Below are 21262 nucleotides of genomic sequence, written 5' to 3'. Positions count from 1 at the left end.
GTGGAGGGTGAGGTGGAGAGGAGGTGGAAGTGGAGGTGGATGGGAGGTGGAGGGTGAGGTGGAGAGGAGGTGGAAGTGGAGGTGGATGGGAGGTGGAGGGTGAGGGTGAGAGGAGGTGGAGGGTAAGGTGGATGGGAGGTGGAGAGGAGGTGGAGGGGACGTGGAAGGTGAGGTGAAGGGGAGGTGGAGAGGAGGTGGGGAAGGCTACTGTAGATGGGTGGGTCAACCCTTGAACCAGTTTGCTATCGCAGGAAATTGTGTGGATTACATTTAAATCAGAAACTATAGAAGCCCTTTCATTTCCTGCAGGAATAAAAAACAGGCTGATCATAATGAAACACCTCATCTGCTACTCAATCAGTGAGCTTGGTGCAGGACTGAACTCAGGGACGCTGGCGGTGTTCACACAGCTGAGACCGACAAATCTTCTTCAGCAAAATACCAATTAGTGTAGAAGTCGATCAGATGGGGATGTTTGGGTTAATGCAGCCTTTTTCTCTGTTTTGGCTCTCTTAAGATACCTTTCTGTCTCTCTTTATCTATCTATCTATCTATCTATCTATCTATCTATCTATCTCTGTGTCTATCTATCTATCTTTCATCTATCTATCTATCTATCTATCTATGTGTCTATCTATCTATCTATCTATCTATCTATCTATCTATCTATCTATCTATCTATCTATCTATCTATCTATCTATCTATCCATCTCTGTGTCTATCTATCTATCTATCTATCTATCTATCTATCTATCTATATATCTATCTGTCCATCTCTGTGTCTACCTATCTATCTCTGTTTCTATCTATCTATCTATCTATCTATCTATCTATCTATCTATCTATCTGTCTATCTATCTGTGTCTATCTATCTGTTTATCTCTGTGTCTATCTATCTATCTATGTCTGTGTTTATATATCTATCTATCTCTATGTCTATCTCTATCTTTGTCACTATTTCTATCTTTCTTCATCTCTCTTTATCTCTCTGTATCTCTCTTTATCTCTCTTTCCCCTATCTCTCTCTTTCTCCCTCTCCCCTTATCTCACTCTTCACTAGGGAACACAGGAGGGGTGTTTTCTATAGATGCTGACACTGGGTTGATCTCCGTGGCGACAGACCTGGATCTCTCCACTGTGGGATATTACATCATCACAGTGCGCGTCACCGATAGTGGCACACCACCCCTCTCAGCCACCGCCACGGCACGCGTCTCCCTCACACTCTCCGACTCCTCCCAGCCAAAGTTCAGCCAGACAGACTACCAGGCAGAGGTAGAGGCAGGGAGGGAGGGAGGCGGGGGGGTTGGGGGTGGTGGAGGGGGAGATGGAGAAATGGATGGAGGGAGGGATGGATAGAGGGATGGATGGAGGGATGGATGGATGATTGGAGGGAGGGAGGGATGGAAAGAGGGATGGATGGAGGGATGGATGGATGATTGGAGGGAGGGATTTTGAGCGTCACCTTGGCCTTCATGACATCTCCTTGCAGGTGATGGAGAACTCCGCCTCAGGAACCTTGGTCGTCTCCGTCTACGCCGTGAGCCGATCAGCCTTGGTCTATGACATCATCACCGGAAACAATGAACGGCACTTCACTATCAACAGTTACACAGGAGTCATCACCACTTGTAGGCCTCTCGACTTCGAGGTGTGTGTGTGTCCACTGTAATTAGGGTTTTATACCGAATATGGAAGTAGTATTTTATCTGGACGTTTGGTGGATCCTTCTTTGTAAATTAACCAATACAGAATTGACAGAAGTACTAATACAAGACATGAAATATTAAAGTTTCCTTTAAAGTGAGAATGTTTCACAGCAGCAGTAAAGTCACTTCATTACAGTTAGCTGTTTGTCATTGCAAGACCAGGGATTGAATCGTGCTCAATAGCTCAGGTGAGGACAACACATATCACGAGAACGACTGTTCCGGGATAGGACAAACCCGTATCACGAGAACGACTGTTCCGGGATAGGACAAACCCATATCACGAGAACGACTGTTCCGGGATAGGACAAACCCATATCACGAGAACGACTGTTCCGGGATAGGACAAACCCATATCACGAGAACGACTGTTCCGGGATAGGACAAACCCATATCACGAGAACGACTGTTCCGGGATAGGACAAACCCATGTCACGAGAACGACTGTTCCAGGATAGGACAAACCCATATCACGAGAACGACTGTTCCAGGATAGGACAAACCCATATCACGAGAACGACTGTTCCGGGATAGGACAAACCCATATCACGAGAACGACTGTTCCAGGATAGGACAAACCCATATCACGAGAACGACTGTTCCGGGATAGGACAAACCCATATCACGAGAACGACTGTTCCAGGATAGGACAAACCCATATCACGAGAACGACTGTTCCGGGATAGGACAAACCCATATCACAAGAACAACTGTTCCAGAATAGGACAAACCCATATCACGAGAACGACTGTTCCGGGATAGGACAAACCCATATCACGAGAACGACTGTTCCGGGATAGGACAAACCCATATCACGAGAACGACTGTTCCGGGATAGGACAAACCCATGTCACGAGAACGACTGTTCCAGGATAGGACAAACCCATATCACGAGAACGACTGTTCCAGGATAGGACAAACCCATATCACGAGAACGACTTTTCCGGGATAGGACAAACCCATATCACGAGAACGACTGTTCCAGGATAGGACAAACCCATATCACGAGAACGACTGTTCCGGGATAGGACAAACCCATATCACGAGAACGACTGTTCCAGGATAGGACAAACCCATATCACAAGAACGACTGTTCCGGGATAGGACCAACACTGCTTAGCATTTGGGTCATTGAAAGGTCCGGATTGTGTAGGAAACAGAGCAACTGCATTGCTAAAATAAACATTAACATCATGAATTACTGTGACGGACTGGCCATTCGCTGATATGGAGACAACAGAGGGTTGGAGTTGAGATAAACTTGGTTAACTATGGACATCATACCTCTGGATGATGTTAGCTACAGTGGGGAGAAGTATTTGATACACTGCTGATTTTGCAGGTTTTCCCACTTACCAAGCATGTAGAGGTCTGTCATTTTTATCATAGGTATTCTTCAACTGTGAATGATGGAATCTAAAACAAAAATCTTTGTATGATTTTTAAGTAATTAATTTGCATTTTATTTGCTTGACATAAGTATTTGATACATCAGAAAAGCAGAACTTAATATTTGGTACAGAAACCTTTGTTTGCAATTACAGAGAATATACGTTTCCTGTAGTTCTTGACCAGGTTTTCACACACTGCAGCAGGGATTTTGGCCCACTCCTCCATACAGACCTCCAAATCCTTCAGGTTTCAGGGCTGTCACTGGGCAATACAGACTTTCAGCTCCCTCCAAAGTGGCTAGGCCACTCCAGGACCTTGAGATGCTTCTTTCAGAGCCACACCTTAGTTAGGCTGTGTGTTTGTCATGTTGTCATGCTGGAAGACCCAGCCACGACCCATCTTCAATGCTCTTACTGAGGGAAGGAGGTTGTTGGACAAACCCTCGCGATACATGGCCCCATCCATCCTCACCTCAAAATGGTGCAGTTGTCCTGTCCCCTTTGCAGAAAAGCATCCTCAAAGAATGATGTTTCCACCTCCATGCTTCATGGTTGGGATGGTGTTCTTGGGGTTACTCATCCTTCTTCCTCCAAACACGGCGGGTGGAGTTTAGACCAAAAAACTCAATTTTTGTCTCATCAGACCACATGACCTTCTCCCATTTCTCCTCTGGATCATCCAGATGGTCATTGGCAAACTTCAGACGGGCCGGGACATGCGCTGGCTTGAGCAGGGGGACCTTGCGTGCGCTGCAGGATTTTAATCCATGACAGGGTAGTGTGTTACTAATGGTTTTCTACAATTTTATCCCTGATGTCCTTACACAGCTCTATGGTCTTGGCCATTGTGGAGATGTTGGTGTCTGTTTGATTGGGTGTGTGGACAGGTGTCTTTTATACAGGTAACAAGTTCAAACAGGTGCAGTTAATACAGGTAATGAGTGGAGAACAGGAGGGCTTCTTAACGAAAAACTAACAGGTCTGTGAGAGCCGGAATTCTTACTGGTTGGTAGGTGATCAAATACTTAGGTCATGCAATAAAATGCAAATTAATTATTTAAATATCGTACAATGTGATTTTCTGGATTTTTGTTTTAGATTCCGTCACTCACAGTTGAAGAGTACCTATGATAGAAATTACAGACTTCTACTTACTTTGTAAGTGGGAAAACCTGCCAAATCGGTTCTTTTATTCAGTCTGGTGTGGTGGAGGAAGGTGTATTAGGGTGGACCATTGGGGAAGCAGAGAAAGGGAATAGGTACTGAAAAGAGGTGGGAATAGATGTACCGAAAATGAAAGGAGGCCAGAAATTATCCAACAAATGTTACATCTGGATCTGTATTAGGAATAATCCTAAAATTATATTAAAAGTGTTAATATTTTTTATACATATATTCCGTAATAAGTTAAAAACTCTATAAATGTTATTGTGTTTTTATACAGTGGATATAGAAAGTCTACACACCCCTGTGAAAATGCCAGGTTTTTGTGATGTAAAAGAATGAGACAAAGAGAAATCATGTCAGAACTTTTTCCACTTTTTATCTGACCTATAATGTGAACAATTCAATTAAAAAACAAATGGAAATCTTCTAGGGGGGAAAATGAAAAATAAAAACCTTAAAATAACCTGATTGCATAAGAGTGAACACCCTCTTATGTGGGGATGTGGCTGTGTTCAGAATTAACCAATCACATTCAAACTCATGTTAAATAGAAGTCATTACACACCAGCCATCATTTAAAGTGACTGATTAATCACAAACAAAGTTCAGCTGTTCTAGTAGGATTTTCTTGACATTTTCTTAGTTGCATCTCAGAGCAAAAGCCATGGTCCACGGAGAGCTTCCAAAGCATCTGAGGGATCTCATTGTTGAAAGATATCAGTCAGGAGAAGGGTACAAAATAATTTCCAAAGCATTAGATATACCATGGAACACAGTGAATACAGTCATCATCAGTGGAGAAAATATGGCACATCAGAGACATTACCAAGAACTGGACGTCCCTCCAAAATCTTTAAAAAAATTAGAAGAAAACTGGTCAGGGAGGTTTCCAAGAGGCCTACAGCAACATTAAAGAAACTGCAGGAATTTCTGGCAAGTACTGGCTGTGTGCTACGTGTGACAACAATCTCCCGTATTCTTCATATGAATGGGGTAGGGTGGCAAGACTGAAGCCTTTGCTGAAGTTTGCAAAAACAAACATCAAGTCCCCCAAAAGCACGTGGGAAAATGTGTTATGGTCTGATGAAACCAAGGTTGAACTTTTTGGCCATAATTCCAAAAGGTGTGTTTGGTGCAAAAACCACACTGCACATCAACCAAAGAACACCATACCCACAGTGAAGCATGGTGGTGGCAGCATCATGCTTTGGGACTGTTTTTCTTCAGCTGGAACTGTGGCCTCAGTCAGAGTGGAGGGAATTATGAACAGTTCCAAATACCTGGTACCAGGCACAAAATCTTCAGGTGTCTGTTAGAATGACGAAGATGAAGAGGAAGTTCACCTTTCAGCATGACAACAACGCAAAGCACACATCCAAATTTTATTTTTTAATAAAAATGTTCCCCCTCAAATATTTCAGTTTGTTTTTCAATTGTATTGTTCAAGTTATAGGTCTCATTAAAGGTGCAAAAAGTTCTGACATTATTTATCTTTGTCTCATTCTTTTACATCACAAGAACCTGGCATTTTCACAGGGGTGTGTAGACATTTTATGTCCACTGTATACTGTACAGTGTGTTAATACCTGTTTTCCTAGTGTACACTGAGTTAATGTGTGTTTTGTAGATGCATTTGTGTTTTCTGATAATGTGTGTTCCTGCATAGAGTACAGGCTCCTACTCTCTGCTGGTGCATGTGCTGAGCATGGCTGGAGTGGAGGCCAGTGCTACAGTCAGTGTTCAGGTGGGAGACCAGAACGACAACCCACCAGTATTCCACCAGCTCAGGTATGACATCAGCTAGTGTTACTATATCAACTATTACAACTACCATATCAAGAAGTATGAATATATCAACTAGTACAACTACATATATCAACTAGTACGAATATATCAACTAGTACAACTACATACAGTGCCTTGCAAAAGTATTCGGCCCCCTTGAACCTTTCAACCTTTTGCCACATTTCAGGCCTCAAACATAAAGATATAAAACTGTAATTATTTGTGAAGAATCAACAACAAGTGGGACACAATTATGAAGTGGAACGAAATTAATTGGATATTTCAAACCTTTTTAACAAATAAAAAACTAAAAAATTGGGCATGCAAAATTGTTCAGCCCCTTTACTTTCAGTGCAGCAAACTCTCTCACAAAGTTCAGTGAGGATCTCTGAATGATCCAATGTTGACTTAAATGACTAATGACTAATGATTTCCCAAGCCTTAAACATCCCAAGGAGCACTGTGCAAGCGATAATATTGAAATGGAAGGAGTATCAGACCACTGCAAATCTACGAAGACTCGGCCGTCCCTCTAAACTTTCAGCTCATACAAGGAGAAGACTGATCAGAGATGCAGCCAAGAGGCCCATGATCACTCTGGATGAACTGCAGAGATCTACAGCTGAGGTGGGAGACTCTGTCTATAGGACAACAATCTGTCGTATACTGCACAAATCTGGCCTTTATGGAAGAGTGGCAAGAAGAAAGCCTTTTCTTAAAGATATCCATACAAAGTGTCGTTTAAAGTTTGCCACAAGCCACCTGGGAGACACACCAAACATGTGGAAGAAGGTGCTCTGGTCAGATGAAACCAAAATCAAACTTTTTGGCAACAATGCAAAACGTTATGTTTGGCGTAAAAGCAACACAGCTCATCACCCTGAACACATCATCCCCACTGTCCAACATGGTGGTGGCAACATCATGGTTTGGGCCTGCTTTTCTTCAGCAGGGACAGGGAAGATGGTTAAAATTGATGGGAAGATGGATGGAGCCAAATACAGGACCATTCTGGAAGAAAATCTGATGGAGTCTGCAAAAGACCTGAGACTGGGACGGAGATTTGTATTCTAACAAGACATAAAGCAAAATCTACAATGGAATGGTTCACAAATAAACATATCCAGGTGTTAGAATGGCCAAGTCAAAGTCCAGACCTGAATCCAATCGAGAATCTGTGGAAAGAACTGAAAACTGCTGTTCACAAACGCTCTCCATCCAACCTCACTGAGCTCGAGCTGTTTTGCAAGGAGGAATGGGCAAAGATTTCAGTCTCTCGATGTGCAAAACTGATAGAGACATACCCCAAGCAACTTACAGCTGTAATCACAGCAAAAGGTGGCGCTACAAAGTATTAACTTAAGGGGGCTGAATAATTTAGCACGCCCAATTTTTCAGTTTTTTATTTGTTAAAAAGGTTTGAAATATCCAATAAATTTCATTCCACTTCATGATTGTGTCCCACTTGTTGTTGATTCTTCACAAAAAATTACAGTTTTATATCTTTATGTTTGAAGCCTGAAATGTGGCAAAAGGTTGAAAGGTTCAAGGGGGCCGAATACTTTCGCAAGGCACTGTATATCAACAAGTACGAATATATCAACTAATACAACTAAATATATCATGTAGTATAAATATATGAACTAGTACAACTACACAAATTAACTAGTACTTCTACATCAACTAGTGCAAATACAGATATCAACTAGTACTACTATATCAACTAGTACAACTACATATGTTAACTATTACTACTATATCAACTAGTACAACTGTATCTACTAGTACAACGTCCTCAACTAGTGCCAGTATATAAAATTGTACTGAGAAACCACATAATTTGCTTATTCTCTATGGGCAGTTTCTGATCTCATTTCTTCTTTTTTTAAATTTTTTTTTTATCAAAGCTGAGTCAATGTCTGAAAGCACAATGCTCTCACTATTCTACACAACGGAACAAAACAGGGTAACAGCCCAGAGAACAGTGCTGAACACATTTTAGACCAAACCATGTTTGTTGGTTAGCTCACCTGTGCATTCCATGTAGTCTTGCTCTCTGTTGAGTTTTAGCCACATAAGAGCAAATGCAGTAGAGTTTTATGTTTTATGCTATTAAATCCAGAACATTGTGATCATTATGTGATCATGCAGACAGTGATTCAGCTTTGATCTAACTTTATTAGAACGAGCATCATTCACCAGAGTTGACTCAGAAGGCTAGAGAACAAACAAACGCGTAGAAACATGGCTTGTCTGAATAAAAACACATATAGAAACATTTCTGAATAAACACACATATAGAGACATTTCTGAATAATCAATCAATCAAATTTATTTATAAAGCCCTTTTTACAACAGCAGTTGTCACCAAGTGCTTTTCAGAGACACCCGGCCTTAAATAAACACACATATAGAAACATTTCTGAATAAACACACATATAGAAACATTTCTGAATAAACACACATATATAATGTGAAATTGGATAAAACCTTTTATAACATTATCATGACCAAATAGATTGAATACAGCTCAGTTAACAACATAATCAAATATAACTTACAATTCCTATAACCCCACGTGTGTGAACCCCAGGTATGTAGGCATTATCAGTTCCTATAACCCCACGTGTGTGAACCCCAGGTATGTAGGCATTATCAGTTCCTATAACCCCACGTGTGTGAACCCCAGGTATGTAGGCATTATCAGTTCCTATAACCCCACGTGTGTGATCCCCAGGTATGTAGGCATTATCAGTTCCTATAACCCCACGTGTGTGATCCCCAGGTATGTAGGCATTATCAGTTCCTATAACCCCACGTGTGTGAACCCCAGGTATGTAGGCATTATCAGTTCCTATAACCCCACGTGTGTGAACCCCAGGTATGTAGGCATTATCAGTTCCTATAACCCCACGTGTGTGATCCCCAGGTATGTAGGCATTATCAGTTCCTATAACCTTACATGTGTGTGAACCCCAGGTATGTAGGCATTATCAGTTCCTATAACCCTATATGTGTGTGAACCCCAGGTATGTAGGCATTATCAGTGAAGCCTCTCCAGTCAACAGTGTGGTCCTTGGGGAGGACGGAAACCCTCTGGTGATTCAAGCCTCAGACCGTGACCAGAACCTGAATGCTCTGCTGGTGTTCAACATCATCGACGACATGGCGAGGACCTTCTTCACAGTGGACTCTGGGACAGGGTCCATCAGGCGAGTCAGATGTTGTTGCTCACATTTATCGCATCCGAATCAAATGGTATCCATCACATCCAAATCAAATGGGCCAGATTTGATTGTTTCAATGTGTGTGTGTGTGTGTGTGTGTGAAAGAGAATAGTAGACACCAGGAATGGATTGGTTCAGCTAATATATTTAAAAGTTGTTCAATGTCCATTTCTTGTTTTGTTTGGTGAATTCCCAGTCAGATTTCCTCTGTGTGTGGTCATATCTGTTTACTGTGCGTTCAGTGTGATTCACTGTGCGTTCAGTGTGATTCACTGTGCGTTCAGTGTGATTCACTGTGCGTTCACTGTGATTCACTGTGCGTTCACTGTGATTCACTGTGCGTTCATTGTGATCCACTGTGCGTTCATTGTGATCCACTGTGCGTTCATTGTGATCCACTGTGCGTTCATTGTGATTCACTGTGCGTTCATTGTGATTCACTGTGCGTTCATTGTGATCCACTGTGCGTTCATTGTGATTCACTGTGCGTTCATTGGGATTCACTGTGCGTTCATTGTGATTCACTGTGCGTTCATTGTGCGCTCACTTTTTGGACCGTCACGTTGATCTAAATCTAACGCAGGACCATCTCTGCTCTGGACTATGAGACATTTCCTGTGTTCTCCTTCCGGGTCAATGTGAGGGACAGCGGTATGCCTCAGAAAACAGCAGACAGCCCTGCTCATGTCCTCATCAAGGTGATGCACTGATTACAGCTGACAGTTAAAAACATCATCAAAGTTATGTAACTCAATCACCAAGGTGATACGCTAAATAAATGAAATCATAAATGTAACTTTGTGATTGTAGTGAGACTACACTGAATTAAAAACACTGATTCACTTCATCCAGCCAATTCTCCTGTACTGATTATAACTTAAGCAAGCAAGTTTGTTTATATAGCACAATTCATACATAGAAGCAATTTAATGTGCTTTACCAAGAAAGAAAAAAATATACAAAAATATTAAAACAAATACTCAAATGAAAACATCAAAACAACATCATTATAATAAAATATAGAGTAAGAAAATAGAAACAGAATAAAAACAGGATAAGCAAGTAATTAAGTAACTACATCAAGATGTAGCCCACAAGGTGTCATTGTTGTTGTGAGGACAGTGAAGCCAGGTGGTCAGAACCTAGGAAAGGAGGTGGACAGAACCTAGGAAAGGAGGTGGACAGAACCTAGGAAAGGAGGTGGACAGAACCTAGGAAAGGAGGTGGACAGAACCTAGGAATGGAGGTGGACAGAACCTAGGAATGGAGGTGGACAGAACCTAGGAAAGGAGGTGGACAGAACCTTGGAAAGGAGGTGGACAGAACCTAGGAATGGAGGTGGACAGAACCTAGGAAAGGAGGTGGACAGAACCTAGGAAAGGAGGTGGACAGAACCTAGGAAAGGAGGTGGACAGAACCTAGGAAAGGAGGTGGACAGAACCTAGGAAAGGAGGTGGGCAGGGCCAAACATAAGAGCTAGTGAGATCCTATTGGAGGATATTGGCACATTCTAGAATGTTTCTGTTAGGTCTACATCTGTTAGGGTGATATGGACAAGTTTCACTCTGTGAAGTGTACATATGCAATAACTTATTTTGCTCTGTACTCCTTCAATACAACAAAATATTTAAAAGTATTATTTGCCTTTTGGGGACACAAAAGGGTATTGGGATCACACATTTCTTCAATGAGACCCTTGTGAGAATGTGAGAGTGTGTGTATGTAAATATGAAACAATGTTCATGCATTACAAATGGCGTGAATGTTTCCCCCACATCCAACTCCTCTAGGTGGTGAACATCAATGACTCTCCTCCTAAGTTCTCCCAGGATTCCTACGAGACAGTCCTCCTTCTCCCCAGCTACCCTGGAGTCGAGGTGTTGAGGGTCACAGCCTATGACCCGGACCTGACCCCTGACCCCAGCATTGACCCTGCCACAACCCCTGCTGACCTCTCTGTGACCCCAGCCCTGGTGTACACCATGGTGGACCGTAACCTGGAACACTTCTCAATGGAACGTTACACTGGCGTCATCGCCGTCAAGGACCACAACCTCTCCAAGGACCGTTACCGCTTCAACATCAAGGTCATTGAGGCCTTTGACCTTTCTTATCTTAATCCGAAATCGCCAGTAATTTATTTAATCTCTTCAAAAGAGCAGTAATCAGAACAGTGACCAATCACCCGATGTTGTCTAAGAACTAAATTATTTACTGGTTTATCCAAAGCACAGTGCTTTGCAGGAAGCTGTGAAATGTGTTAGAGGAAACACTCTGTCTATCGCCTTCTCCTCAGGTGTGGGACGGCCGTTTCTCCGGCACGGCGTTGGTCACCATCCTGGTCCGTGAGGTGATGGACAGCGGCCTCCTCTTCTCCCTCCCGTTCTACTCCTCCTCTGTCACAGAGAATGACGGCAACATCTCCATAGTGACCGTGGTGAATGCAGTGGGCCACCGTCTCAACGAGCCGCTCAAGTATACGCTGCTCAATGCCAATGGGCGCTTCACGATTCGACCGACCGCTGGGGTGGTCCTGACCACGGGGGCGCCACTCGACCGCGAGGAACAGGCGAGCTACAGTCTGGTGGTGGAAGCCAGTCGGGAACATGACCGTCTCAGGGTGGCTCGGGTTACTGTGAAAGTCCAGGTGGGTGTGACGCTATGGGGGGGATCCCACCATTTCTGTTTGTCACACAGAGATAGCGGAGAGAGACATGGGGAGGAGAGAGAGCGAGAGAGAGGAGACAGAGAGAGAGATAGAAGGAAAGAGAGAGAGAGGAGACAGAGAGATAGACAGGGAGAGAGGGAGAGAGAGAGACAGGGAGAGAGGGAGGGAGGGAGAGGAGGAGAGAGTGGGAGGAACGGAGTGCATCAGAGAACTATCTGCTGTTGGTAGAGACCAATTGCTGGTGTTTGTCCCCCCCTACAGGTGGAGGATGTCAATGACAACGCTCCAGAGTTTATAGGCCTACCATACTACGCTGCTGTCCAGGTGTGTGTCTGTGTGTCTGTGTGTGTGTGTGTCTATCTATATTTCTAATCTATATTTGTGTTTGTGCAACAGAGTGTCATGAATGCATTTTAGCGTCTGATAGGACAAATTAAATCTTATATATCAATAAATAATCTTTGTTACAGTCTGGGATGGGGTTAAAATTTGGAATTAAATCAGACTGATTCATTGTTAAAGATTGGGAACGACTTTAAACAAAAAAGGAGTGAACACTCTACCCTTTGCTTAACTAGTAGTAATAGTGTTCACCATTAGTGATAGTGTTCACCATTAGTGATAGTGTTCAACTTTAGTAACAGTGTTCACCATTAGTGATAGTGTTCATCATTAGTGATAGTGTTCACCATTAGTGATAGTGTTCATCATTAGTAACAGTGTTCACCATTAGTGATAGTGTTCATCATTAGTAACAGTGTTCACCATTAGTGATAGTGTTCATCATTAGTGATAGTGTTCACCATTAGTGATAGTGGTCACCATCAGTGATAGTGTTCACTATTATTGATCATATTTACCATCAGTGATGGTGTTCACCATTAGTGCTAGTGTTCATCATTAGTGATAGTGTTCACCATTAGTGATAGTGTTCACCATTAATGACAGAGTTCATCATTAGTAATAGAGTTCACCATTAGTGATAGTGTTCATCATTAGTGATATTGTTCACCATTAGTCATAGTGTTCACCTTTAGTCATGGTGTTCACCATCTGCTAGTGGGCAGCTTTCATGTCCTAACTGAGTTTTACCTAATCTGGTGTGATGCCTTGCATTCATGCGTGCCCATGTGTGTGTGTGTGTGCTTTTGGTGATCAGGTGGAGTCAGAACCAGGCTTTGTAGTGTTCAGGGTGTCTGCTGTAGACAGAGACTCAGGACGTAATGGTGATGTCATCTATATTCTGAAGGAGGAGCACAGGAACTTCCAGGTGACTATTCTGTTACTGCTCTCAATATCTGACCCAGCAATCTGCTTGAGAGCTCTTCTGGTTTTATTCTAGTTTCATTTGTGTCTCTGATCAGCTACCATAAACTCAAACGTATCTTCACTTAATGTGTGATCAGATACACAAATGAAATACAAATGAAACCATATCTTCACAGCACTTGGTGGATAATAAACACATCTCATCTGAAGATATCTAATACTTCTATCTGAATATTGTTTGCCGAATACAAATCCTGAATTGGGTTATTGAGTAAACCTCTAGTTCAGACAGAAAATGTCATATTTTAGTTTGACCATTTATTAGAAACATGCACAACAAGTGTTATATAGAGGCCTTGGCATTAGGTTCTTCTCTTCTGGGGTAACTCAATGCCATCACATGATCATGTATACAATACCTCTAATAACAATATCAACACTGTAACATACAGTATCTCACAAAAGTATATACAAAAGAGTATACCCCTCACATTCTTTAAATATTTGATTATATCTGTTCATGTGACAACACTGAAGAAATGACAGCTTGTATAACAGTGTAAATTTGCTGTCCCCTCAAAATAAGACAACACACAGCCATTAATGTCTAAACCGCTGGTACACCCCTAAGTGAAAATGTCCAAATTATGCCCAAAGTGTAAATATTTTGTGTGGCCACCATTATTTTTCAGCACTGCCTTAACCCTCTTGGGCATGGAGTTCACCAGAGCTTCACAGGTTGTCACTGGAGTCCTCTTCCACTCCTCCATGACGACATCACGGAACTGGTGGATGTTAGAGACCTTGCGCTCCTCCACCTTCTGTTTGAGGAGGCCCCACAGATGCTCTAAAGGGTTTAGGTCTGGAGACTTGCTTGGCCAGTCCATCACCTTTACCCTCAGCTTCTTTAGCGAGGCAGTGGTCATCTTGGAGGTGTGTTTGGGGTCGTTATCATGTTGGAATATTGCCCTGCGGCCCAGTCTCCGAAGGGAGGGGAACATGCTCTGCATCAGTATGTCACAGTACATGTTGGCATTCATGGTTCCCTCAATGAACTGTAACTCCCCAGTGCCGGCAACACTCATGCAGCTCCAGACCATGAACCTCGCACCACCATGCTTGACTGTAGGCAAGACACACTTGTCTTTGTACTCCTCACCTGGTTGATGCCACACAAGCTTGACACCATCTGAAGGTTTATCTTGGTCTCATCAGACCTCAGGACATGGTTCCAGTAATCCATGTCCTGTGGTCTGCTTGTCTACAGCAAACTGTTTGCGGGCTTTCTTGTGCATCATCTTTAGAAGAGGCTTCCTTCTGGGACGACAGCCATGCTGACCAATTTGATGCAGTGTGCGGCGTATGGTCTGAGCACTGACCAGCTGACCCCCCACCCCTTCAACCTCTGCAGCAATGCTGGCAGCACTCATATGTCTATTTCCCAAAGACAACCTCTGGATATGATGCTGAGCATGTGCACTCAACTTCTTTGATCAACCATGGCGAGGCCTGTACTGAGTGGAACCTGTCCTGTTAAACCGCTGTATGGTCTTGGCCACCATGCTGCAGCTCAGTTTCAGGGTCTTGGCAATCTTCTTATAGCCTAGGCCATCTTTATGTAGAGCAACAATTCTTTTTTCCAGATCCTCAGAGAGTTCTTTGCCATGAGGTGCCATGTTGAACTTCCAGTGACCAGTATGAGGGAGTGTGAGAGTGATGACACCAAATTTAACACACCTGCTCCCCATTCACACCTGAGACCTTGTAACACTAACGAGTCACATGACACCAGGGAGGGAAAATGGCTAATTGGGCCCAATTTGGACAATTTCACTTAGGGGTGTACTCACTTTTGTTGCCAGCGGTTTAGACATTAATGGCTGTGTGTTGAGTTGTTTTGAGGGGACAGCAAATGTACACTGTTATACAAGCTGTACACTCACTTACATTGTAGCAAAGTGTCATTTCTTCAGTCTTGTCACATATGAGGATATACTCAAATATTTACAAAAATGTGAGGGTTGCACTCACCTTTGTGAGATACTGTAATTAATAGCATTCCCTATAGGCATTGAAGAAGGTACGCAGTACCAATCCCCCATGGAAACACTGGTGGGTTTGCACCCGCATGCTAGTTAGACCAGTGCACATCAGACTGAGTCACTTTATGATTAAATAGTCAGTTTGAAATCTGATATTGTGATTGGTGCGATCCCAGGTGTCAACTGATACGTGGCTGACCAATGACCAATCTGGTTTCTGAACTGGCTATACTAATTTCCTGCACGTACTTCTTTTCCAAACAGTCAGACATTAGGTCATCATTATACAGTATGTGTTTAAGACAGCCATACATTTAACACATCATTATCTGTCTTCATGACAATCTGACATTAGCATAGCAGTATATAGTATGTGTAATACAGTCAGACATTAGCATAGCAGTATACAGTATATATAATAAAGTCAGATATTAGCATAGCAGTATACAGTATTTGTAATACAGTCAGACATTAGCATAGCAGTATACAGTATATATAATAAAGTCAGATATTAGCATAGCAGTATACAGTATATGTAATCCAGTCAGATGTTAGCATAGCAGTATACAGTATATATAATAAAGTCAGACATTAACATAGCAGTATACAGTATATGTAATACAGTCAGACATTAGCATAGCAGCATATAGTATTTGTAATCCAGTCAGACATTAGCATAGCATTATACAGTATATGTAATACAGTCAGAAATTAGCATTATACAGTATGCACGTCTTGTCCTATCCCAGATGGACCTGTTATCAGGTGAGCTGATCCTCCAGCGCTCCCTTGAAGCTGACTTATCAAAAGCTGAATACAAGCTCACCATTGTAGCCCAAGATGGCGGCTTGCCCCCCTTGTCGAGTGAGGTGGAGCTGACCGTCGCCATCATCAACAAGGCCATGCCGGTGTTCGACAAGCCCTTCTATGGTGTCACAGTGAGGGAGGACGTCCCTCTGTCCACCTCTCTCCTCTGTCTTAATGCCACCAGTCCCCAGGGACAGGCTGTCCTTTACACTGTAATGGATGAAGACTCCTCACCGCAGGTTAGTACACACTAACACACACACACACACACAAATATACATGTACACACAAACACATGTACACATCACGTCATGGACGGAGACCGTTGTCTGCTTAAGCCTGGTCTTTCAGTGGGGCAGATCAGGGCTCTGTGGGATACTACACCTTCCAGGTTGGTTAAATCAAAAACATGAGGTAACCACTTCCCGCTACTTCCACCAAACCTGTACAGGGCTGGTTTTTACGAACACAGGTCAGGCCTGATCCTGATGGTGAGTCATTCTGTGTCCATCAGACCGTCCTTTCCATATTGTCAGCATAGGATGTTTTTCTTCCAGTTTGACATAGGGTTTGATACTGGTGTGATCCGGATTGTCGACCCACTGGACTATGAGAAAGCCTCGTACTACCGGCTGACCGTCAAGGCTACGGACACTCAGACCGGTGCAAGGTCAGAGGTCGATGTGGAGATCGCTGTGTTGGACGTTAACGACAACCCCCCGATGTTCCAGAATGTCACATATTCCGCCTCACTTCCTGAAAACTCAATGATCGGCACCGCAGTTCTTCAGGTAGGTGGTTTGCATGTGATCATTGTAGAAATTAATAGACTAACATGCTTGAGATAAACCTCATCTTAACACCATTGAAATAAATCTGAGACCAGGTTGGCATAGCTTTATGTTTCTATGCATCCATGACAATAATTTTCTCAAATCAATATATCAGCAAAGTTTAATGTCAATAAATCAACAATGAAGAAGTCTCAACTTGATGGTTTAACAACCACAATGTCTAAAGTTTGGGTACCACTGTTAATTAGACAACATATGCTGCGTTTCCTCTGGTCCCTTGCTCGGCACCAGGGTCACACCAGTCATTTATGCTAATTATCACGGTACGGTGAGGATCAGCGCCATCGTGCCGTGCACTCCCAGTGCCCGGCACTCCACAAACTCACCCCAGACTCATTCATTGTTTTGTCTCCCATCATCACCCACACCAGGTCCCAATTATGTCATCACTATGTGTTCAAATGTTTCTCCTCTGCTCCCCTCATTATTGTTGCTTGTATGTTGCACGTAACGAGTGATTGTTTCGTTCTTGCTGCTAATTTTGTATTCTGTGTTTGTTTTCAATTAAAGTCAACATTCGAATGCAATCCACCTGCGCCTGGTTCCTCTCCACCACCACTGTTACACCACCACTGTTACACCACCACTGTTACACTACTGTTACACTCCAGACTTTTCTGTTTTCACTATACATTTGGTACCAAGGACTTAAGGAGGGGCTCAGGTACGAAGGGAGGAGGTAACTTTTTAACGCAATTTAGTTCTCTGGTTACGAGAAATAAGGCAGTATTTTTCTGGTAGTAAAATAAACAATAACACCGTGCTAAGTTTGTTTACAATACGGCGTTTGAACTTAAGTAATAGAACTAATTTCATCCTCAAATTCCTGCGACCTGCTCCTTCTCCACCTACACTCGTAACTGTATGCCAGTGTATTCATTATTTAGTTTAATTTTGTATTTTGAAGTATTTTGTCAATCTACCTCTAATAGAAGGATTTGGGAGAATTCTGAGGTAATTGTATTATAGGTTATAGGTTCTGCAGGCTACATCTCGGTTTCAGCGCTCAGTTGTTCTATTGAGTCAATGGCATCATACCACATTCAGTTGTTCCAACTCTTTCTGTTCTGAGTCTTTGCTTCCATGTACTGTTGCTTCCTTTTCTTTATTTTATTTATTTTTATTTTTTCTTTTTGTTAGATCGGAAGAAAACCATTGCGAGAAGCCTAAAGACTTAACAAATGATTCACATCGCTATTCAAATAGCACGCAGCGTTTTCTATTGAGTCAACGGCATCGTATCACCTTCGGTCGTTCCAACTCTTTCCATTGCTGCCCTGTACTGTTGGTTTATTTTCTTTGTTTTATCAGGGATCTGTTTGCTTTAGGCTTCATTACGAGAAGCCTAAAGCAAACGAGCCATTTGAATGTCGCGTCAATCCACAAAGTCCTAAAGTTCGGGGCTTGGTACCAAGTGAGAGCCGGGCTACTCAGCCATGGTCTAGTGGACTGGCGCTGGCCCGTGTCAATGGAAACAGAAAAAAGTCTGGACTTTAGGGTAAAACACCAGTGTTTGGCACCAGTGGAATCGCGGCAGTAAGGTACTGTACATCTCTGCTTCCAGGTGTCTGCGTTGGATGTTGACTCAGAGAGCAACTCGTTGGTCCGTTACCAGATCCTATCAGACGTCTACAACAGCACAGACTACTTCCACATCGACAGCAGCAGTGGACTGGTCTTGACCGCACGTATGCTAGACTACGAAACCACACAGCAATACAAGTTCTTCGTCAGGGCAACTGACAGTGGTGAACCCCCCCTCAGCAGTGATGTCAGTGTCATGGTTACGGTCACCGATACCAACGACAACCCACCTTCCTTTAGCCAATCGCTGTATGATGTGTTTGTGAGTGAGCTGGCCCCCAGGGGACAATTTGTGACCTCTGTCCAGGCCTCCGATGCCGACAGCTGCGATGCAAACCGACTCAGGTATGAGACCACAAATATGTTTGCAATCATAGTTTGATAGGTTTGATTGGTATTTTGTCTTTACGAAACTCTGGTGCTGAAACCTACAACTCATATAGCTACCATAATGTGTCTCTGTAACAGTACTATAACCACTGCAGTGTGTCTCTGTAACAGTACTATAACCAATACAGTGTGTCTCTGTAACAGTACTATAACCAATACAGTGGGTATCTGTAACAGTACTATAACCAATACACTGGGTCTCTGTAACAGTACTATAACCACTACACTGGGTCTCTGTAACAGTACTATAACCACTGCAGTGTGTCTCTGTAACAGTACTATAACCAATACAGTGTGTCTCTGTAACAGTACTATAACCATTACAGTGGGTCTCTGTAACAGTACTATAACCAATACAGTGGGTCTCTGTAACAGTACTATAACCACTACACTGGGTCTCTGTAACAGTACTATAACCACTACACTGGGTCTCTGTAACAGTACTATAACCACTACACTGGGTCTCTGTAACAGTACTATAACCACTACACTGGGTCTCTGTAACAGTACTATAACCACTACACTGGGTCTCTGTTACAGTACTATAACCAGTACACTAAGTCTCTGTAACAGTACTATAACCACTACACTGGGTCTCTGTAACAGTACTATAACCACTACACTGGGTCTCTGTAACAGTACTATAACCACTACACTGGGTCTCTGTAACAGTACTATAACCACTACACTGGGTCTCTGTTACAGTACTATAACCAGTACACTAAGTCTCTGTAACAGTACTATAACCACTACACTGGGTCTCTGTTACAGTACTATAACCACTACACTGGGTCTCTGTTACAGTACTATAACCAGTACACTGAGTCTCTGTAACAGTACTATAACCAATACAGAAGGTCTCTGTAACAGTACTATAACCACTACACTGGGTCTCTGTAACAGTACTATAACCACTACACTGAGTCTCTGTAACAGTACTATAACCAATACACTGGGTCTCTGTAACAGTACTATAACCACTACACTGGGTCTCTGTAACAGCAGAACAGGGGTTTACATGCTTTACATGTGTTTCATGTTCAGTCTCTGGTTGTTGAAAGCAGAAATTATGTTCAAGTCACATTGGTGGATTTTTCATTTGCTGTATATGTATACATGTATGTTGCCTTGTTAGTTTCATGCTGTGATGAAAGGGTAGCCCAGTGGCTAAATTCTCACTCAGTGTACCTGGTGAAACAGTGGTCGATTCTCATTTTATTTTAGTATTTTAAATTGCCATCTGCTGATTCGTGGAGGAAGAGTTGTGTTGACAGAGATAGGATGACCTCTGTATTATATTTGTATTAATATGCTGCCATGCTATGACGCTACTCATCCAGGTACAGCATCTTGTCCGGTGATGAGCGGATGATGTATGCGATGGACCCCGAGACAGGGATGATCTCACTGTCCAATCAGAGAAGACAGGGGACAAGGTCTTCCTATAGGCTGAATGTGTCTGTGTCCGATGGTGTCTTCACCAACACCGCCCAGGTTAGGAGCACTGTCATTATTTCAAGACTGCTAGTTGTATTGCAAGCAGGTAACTTGGCTTTTATAGCATTGCGCTAGCCTGAAGGTTTATGGATCACAGTGCAGAAAAGGTGAAACATATGTAGTCCTACACTTGACCCAGGCAGTTAACTCAATCTCTTAGCGCCCCCCCCTCCCTTTTGGAGGTGTTGGGTAATAGCGGAAGTCAAACTTAAGGAACAGTCATCTAAGTCAAGATAAAATCAAAAAGAAGTTCAGTTGGACCTTTGTTACATTCACAACCAAACATTGTGCTTTTTCCAGGTGAGTGTGCGTGTGTTGGGGGCTAACCTGTACAGTCCAGTGTTCAGCCAGAGGTTCTACCTGGCAGAGGTCAGAGAGAATGCCCTCGTCGGATCCAGAGTCATTCAGGTGGGAGTTAACGCTGACACAAACCCTACAGTTCCACACACCTGCATGTATGTCTATCAAAAAGCATCTTCTTCTCTCCGTCCAGGTGCATGCTACTGATGAGGACTCGGGTCTATTTGGTCAGGTAACCTTCACGTTCATTAACGACCTGGGCAAGACTCAGTTTAGCATTGACGCTAATGGAGTCATCACCACAACACAGAAACTGGATCGGGAGAACCCCAGCTATAAGGACATAGTCCTCACTGTTATGGCCCTCGATGGGGGAGGTACGAGGACTGTTTGCAGCATGTGTGTACAATGACAGTATCATTTCTTCAATGTTCCTTCGAGCCAACTGTTTGTCAATGTAGCAAGAACACTGTCAACAGAACACTGCATGAATAACACCTCTGAAATAACACCACATAGAGAACACTGTTTAAAGAGCACTGCACAGAGAACACTGTTTAAAAAGCACTGCA

The 21262-nt window shown here is 42.9% G+C and overlaps 1 protein-coding gene across 1 annotated transcript in view; it reads left to right on the top strand.

Annotated features, from left to right (window-relative positions):
- LOC105026649 (protocadherin Fat 3) overlaps positions 1–21262 on the top strand; it is a 159671-nt gene that overhangs the window by 91003 nt on the left and 47406 nt on the right. The window contains exons 29-43 of the mRNA XM_029121213.2: positions 1061–1275; positions 1493–1651; positions 5934–6055; positions 9082–9264; positions 9863–9977; positions 11070–11366; positions 11576–11926; positions 12209–12271; positions 13107–13217; positions 16008–16304; positions 16623–16856; positions 18484–18848; positions 20234–20387; positions 20691–20798; positions 20884–21067. Coding sequence (XP_028977046.2) covers positions 1061–1275; positions 1493–1651; positions 5934–6055; positions 9082–9264; positions 9863–9977; positions 11070–11366; positions 11576–11926; positions 12209–12271; positions 13107–13217; positions 16008–16304; positions 16623–16856; positions 18484–18848; positions 20234–20387; positions 20691–20798; positions 20884–21067 — 2958 coding nt within the window. The remainder of the gene's footprint in view (positions 1–1060; positions 1276–1492; positions 1652–5933; positions 6056–9081; positions 9265–9862; positions 9978–11069; positions 11367–11575; positions 11927–12208; positions 12272–13106; positions 13218–16007; positions 16305–16622; positions 16857–18483; positions 18849–20233; positions 20388–20690; positions 20799–20883; positions 21068–21262) is intronic.

Source organism: Esox lucius, chromosome 7 (genome assembly GCF_011004845.1).
Source record: "Esox lucius isolate fEsoLuc1 chromosome 7, fEsoLuc1.pri, whole genome shotgun sequence".
NCBI lineage: Eukaryota > Metazoa > Chordata > Actinopteri > Esociformes > Esocidae > Esox > Esox lucius.
This window is presented reverse-complemented; position numbering and strand designations above follow the sequence as displayed.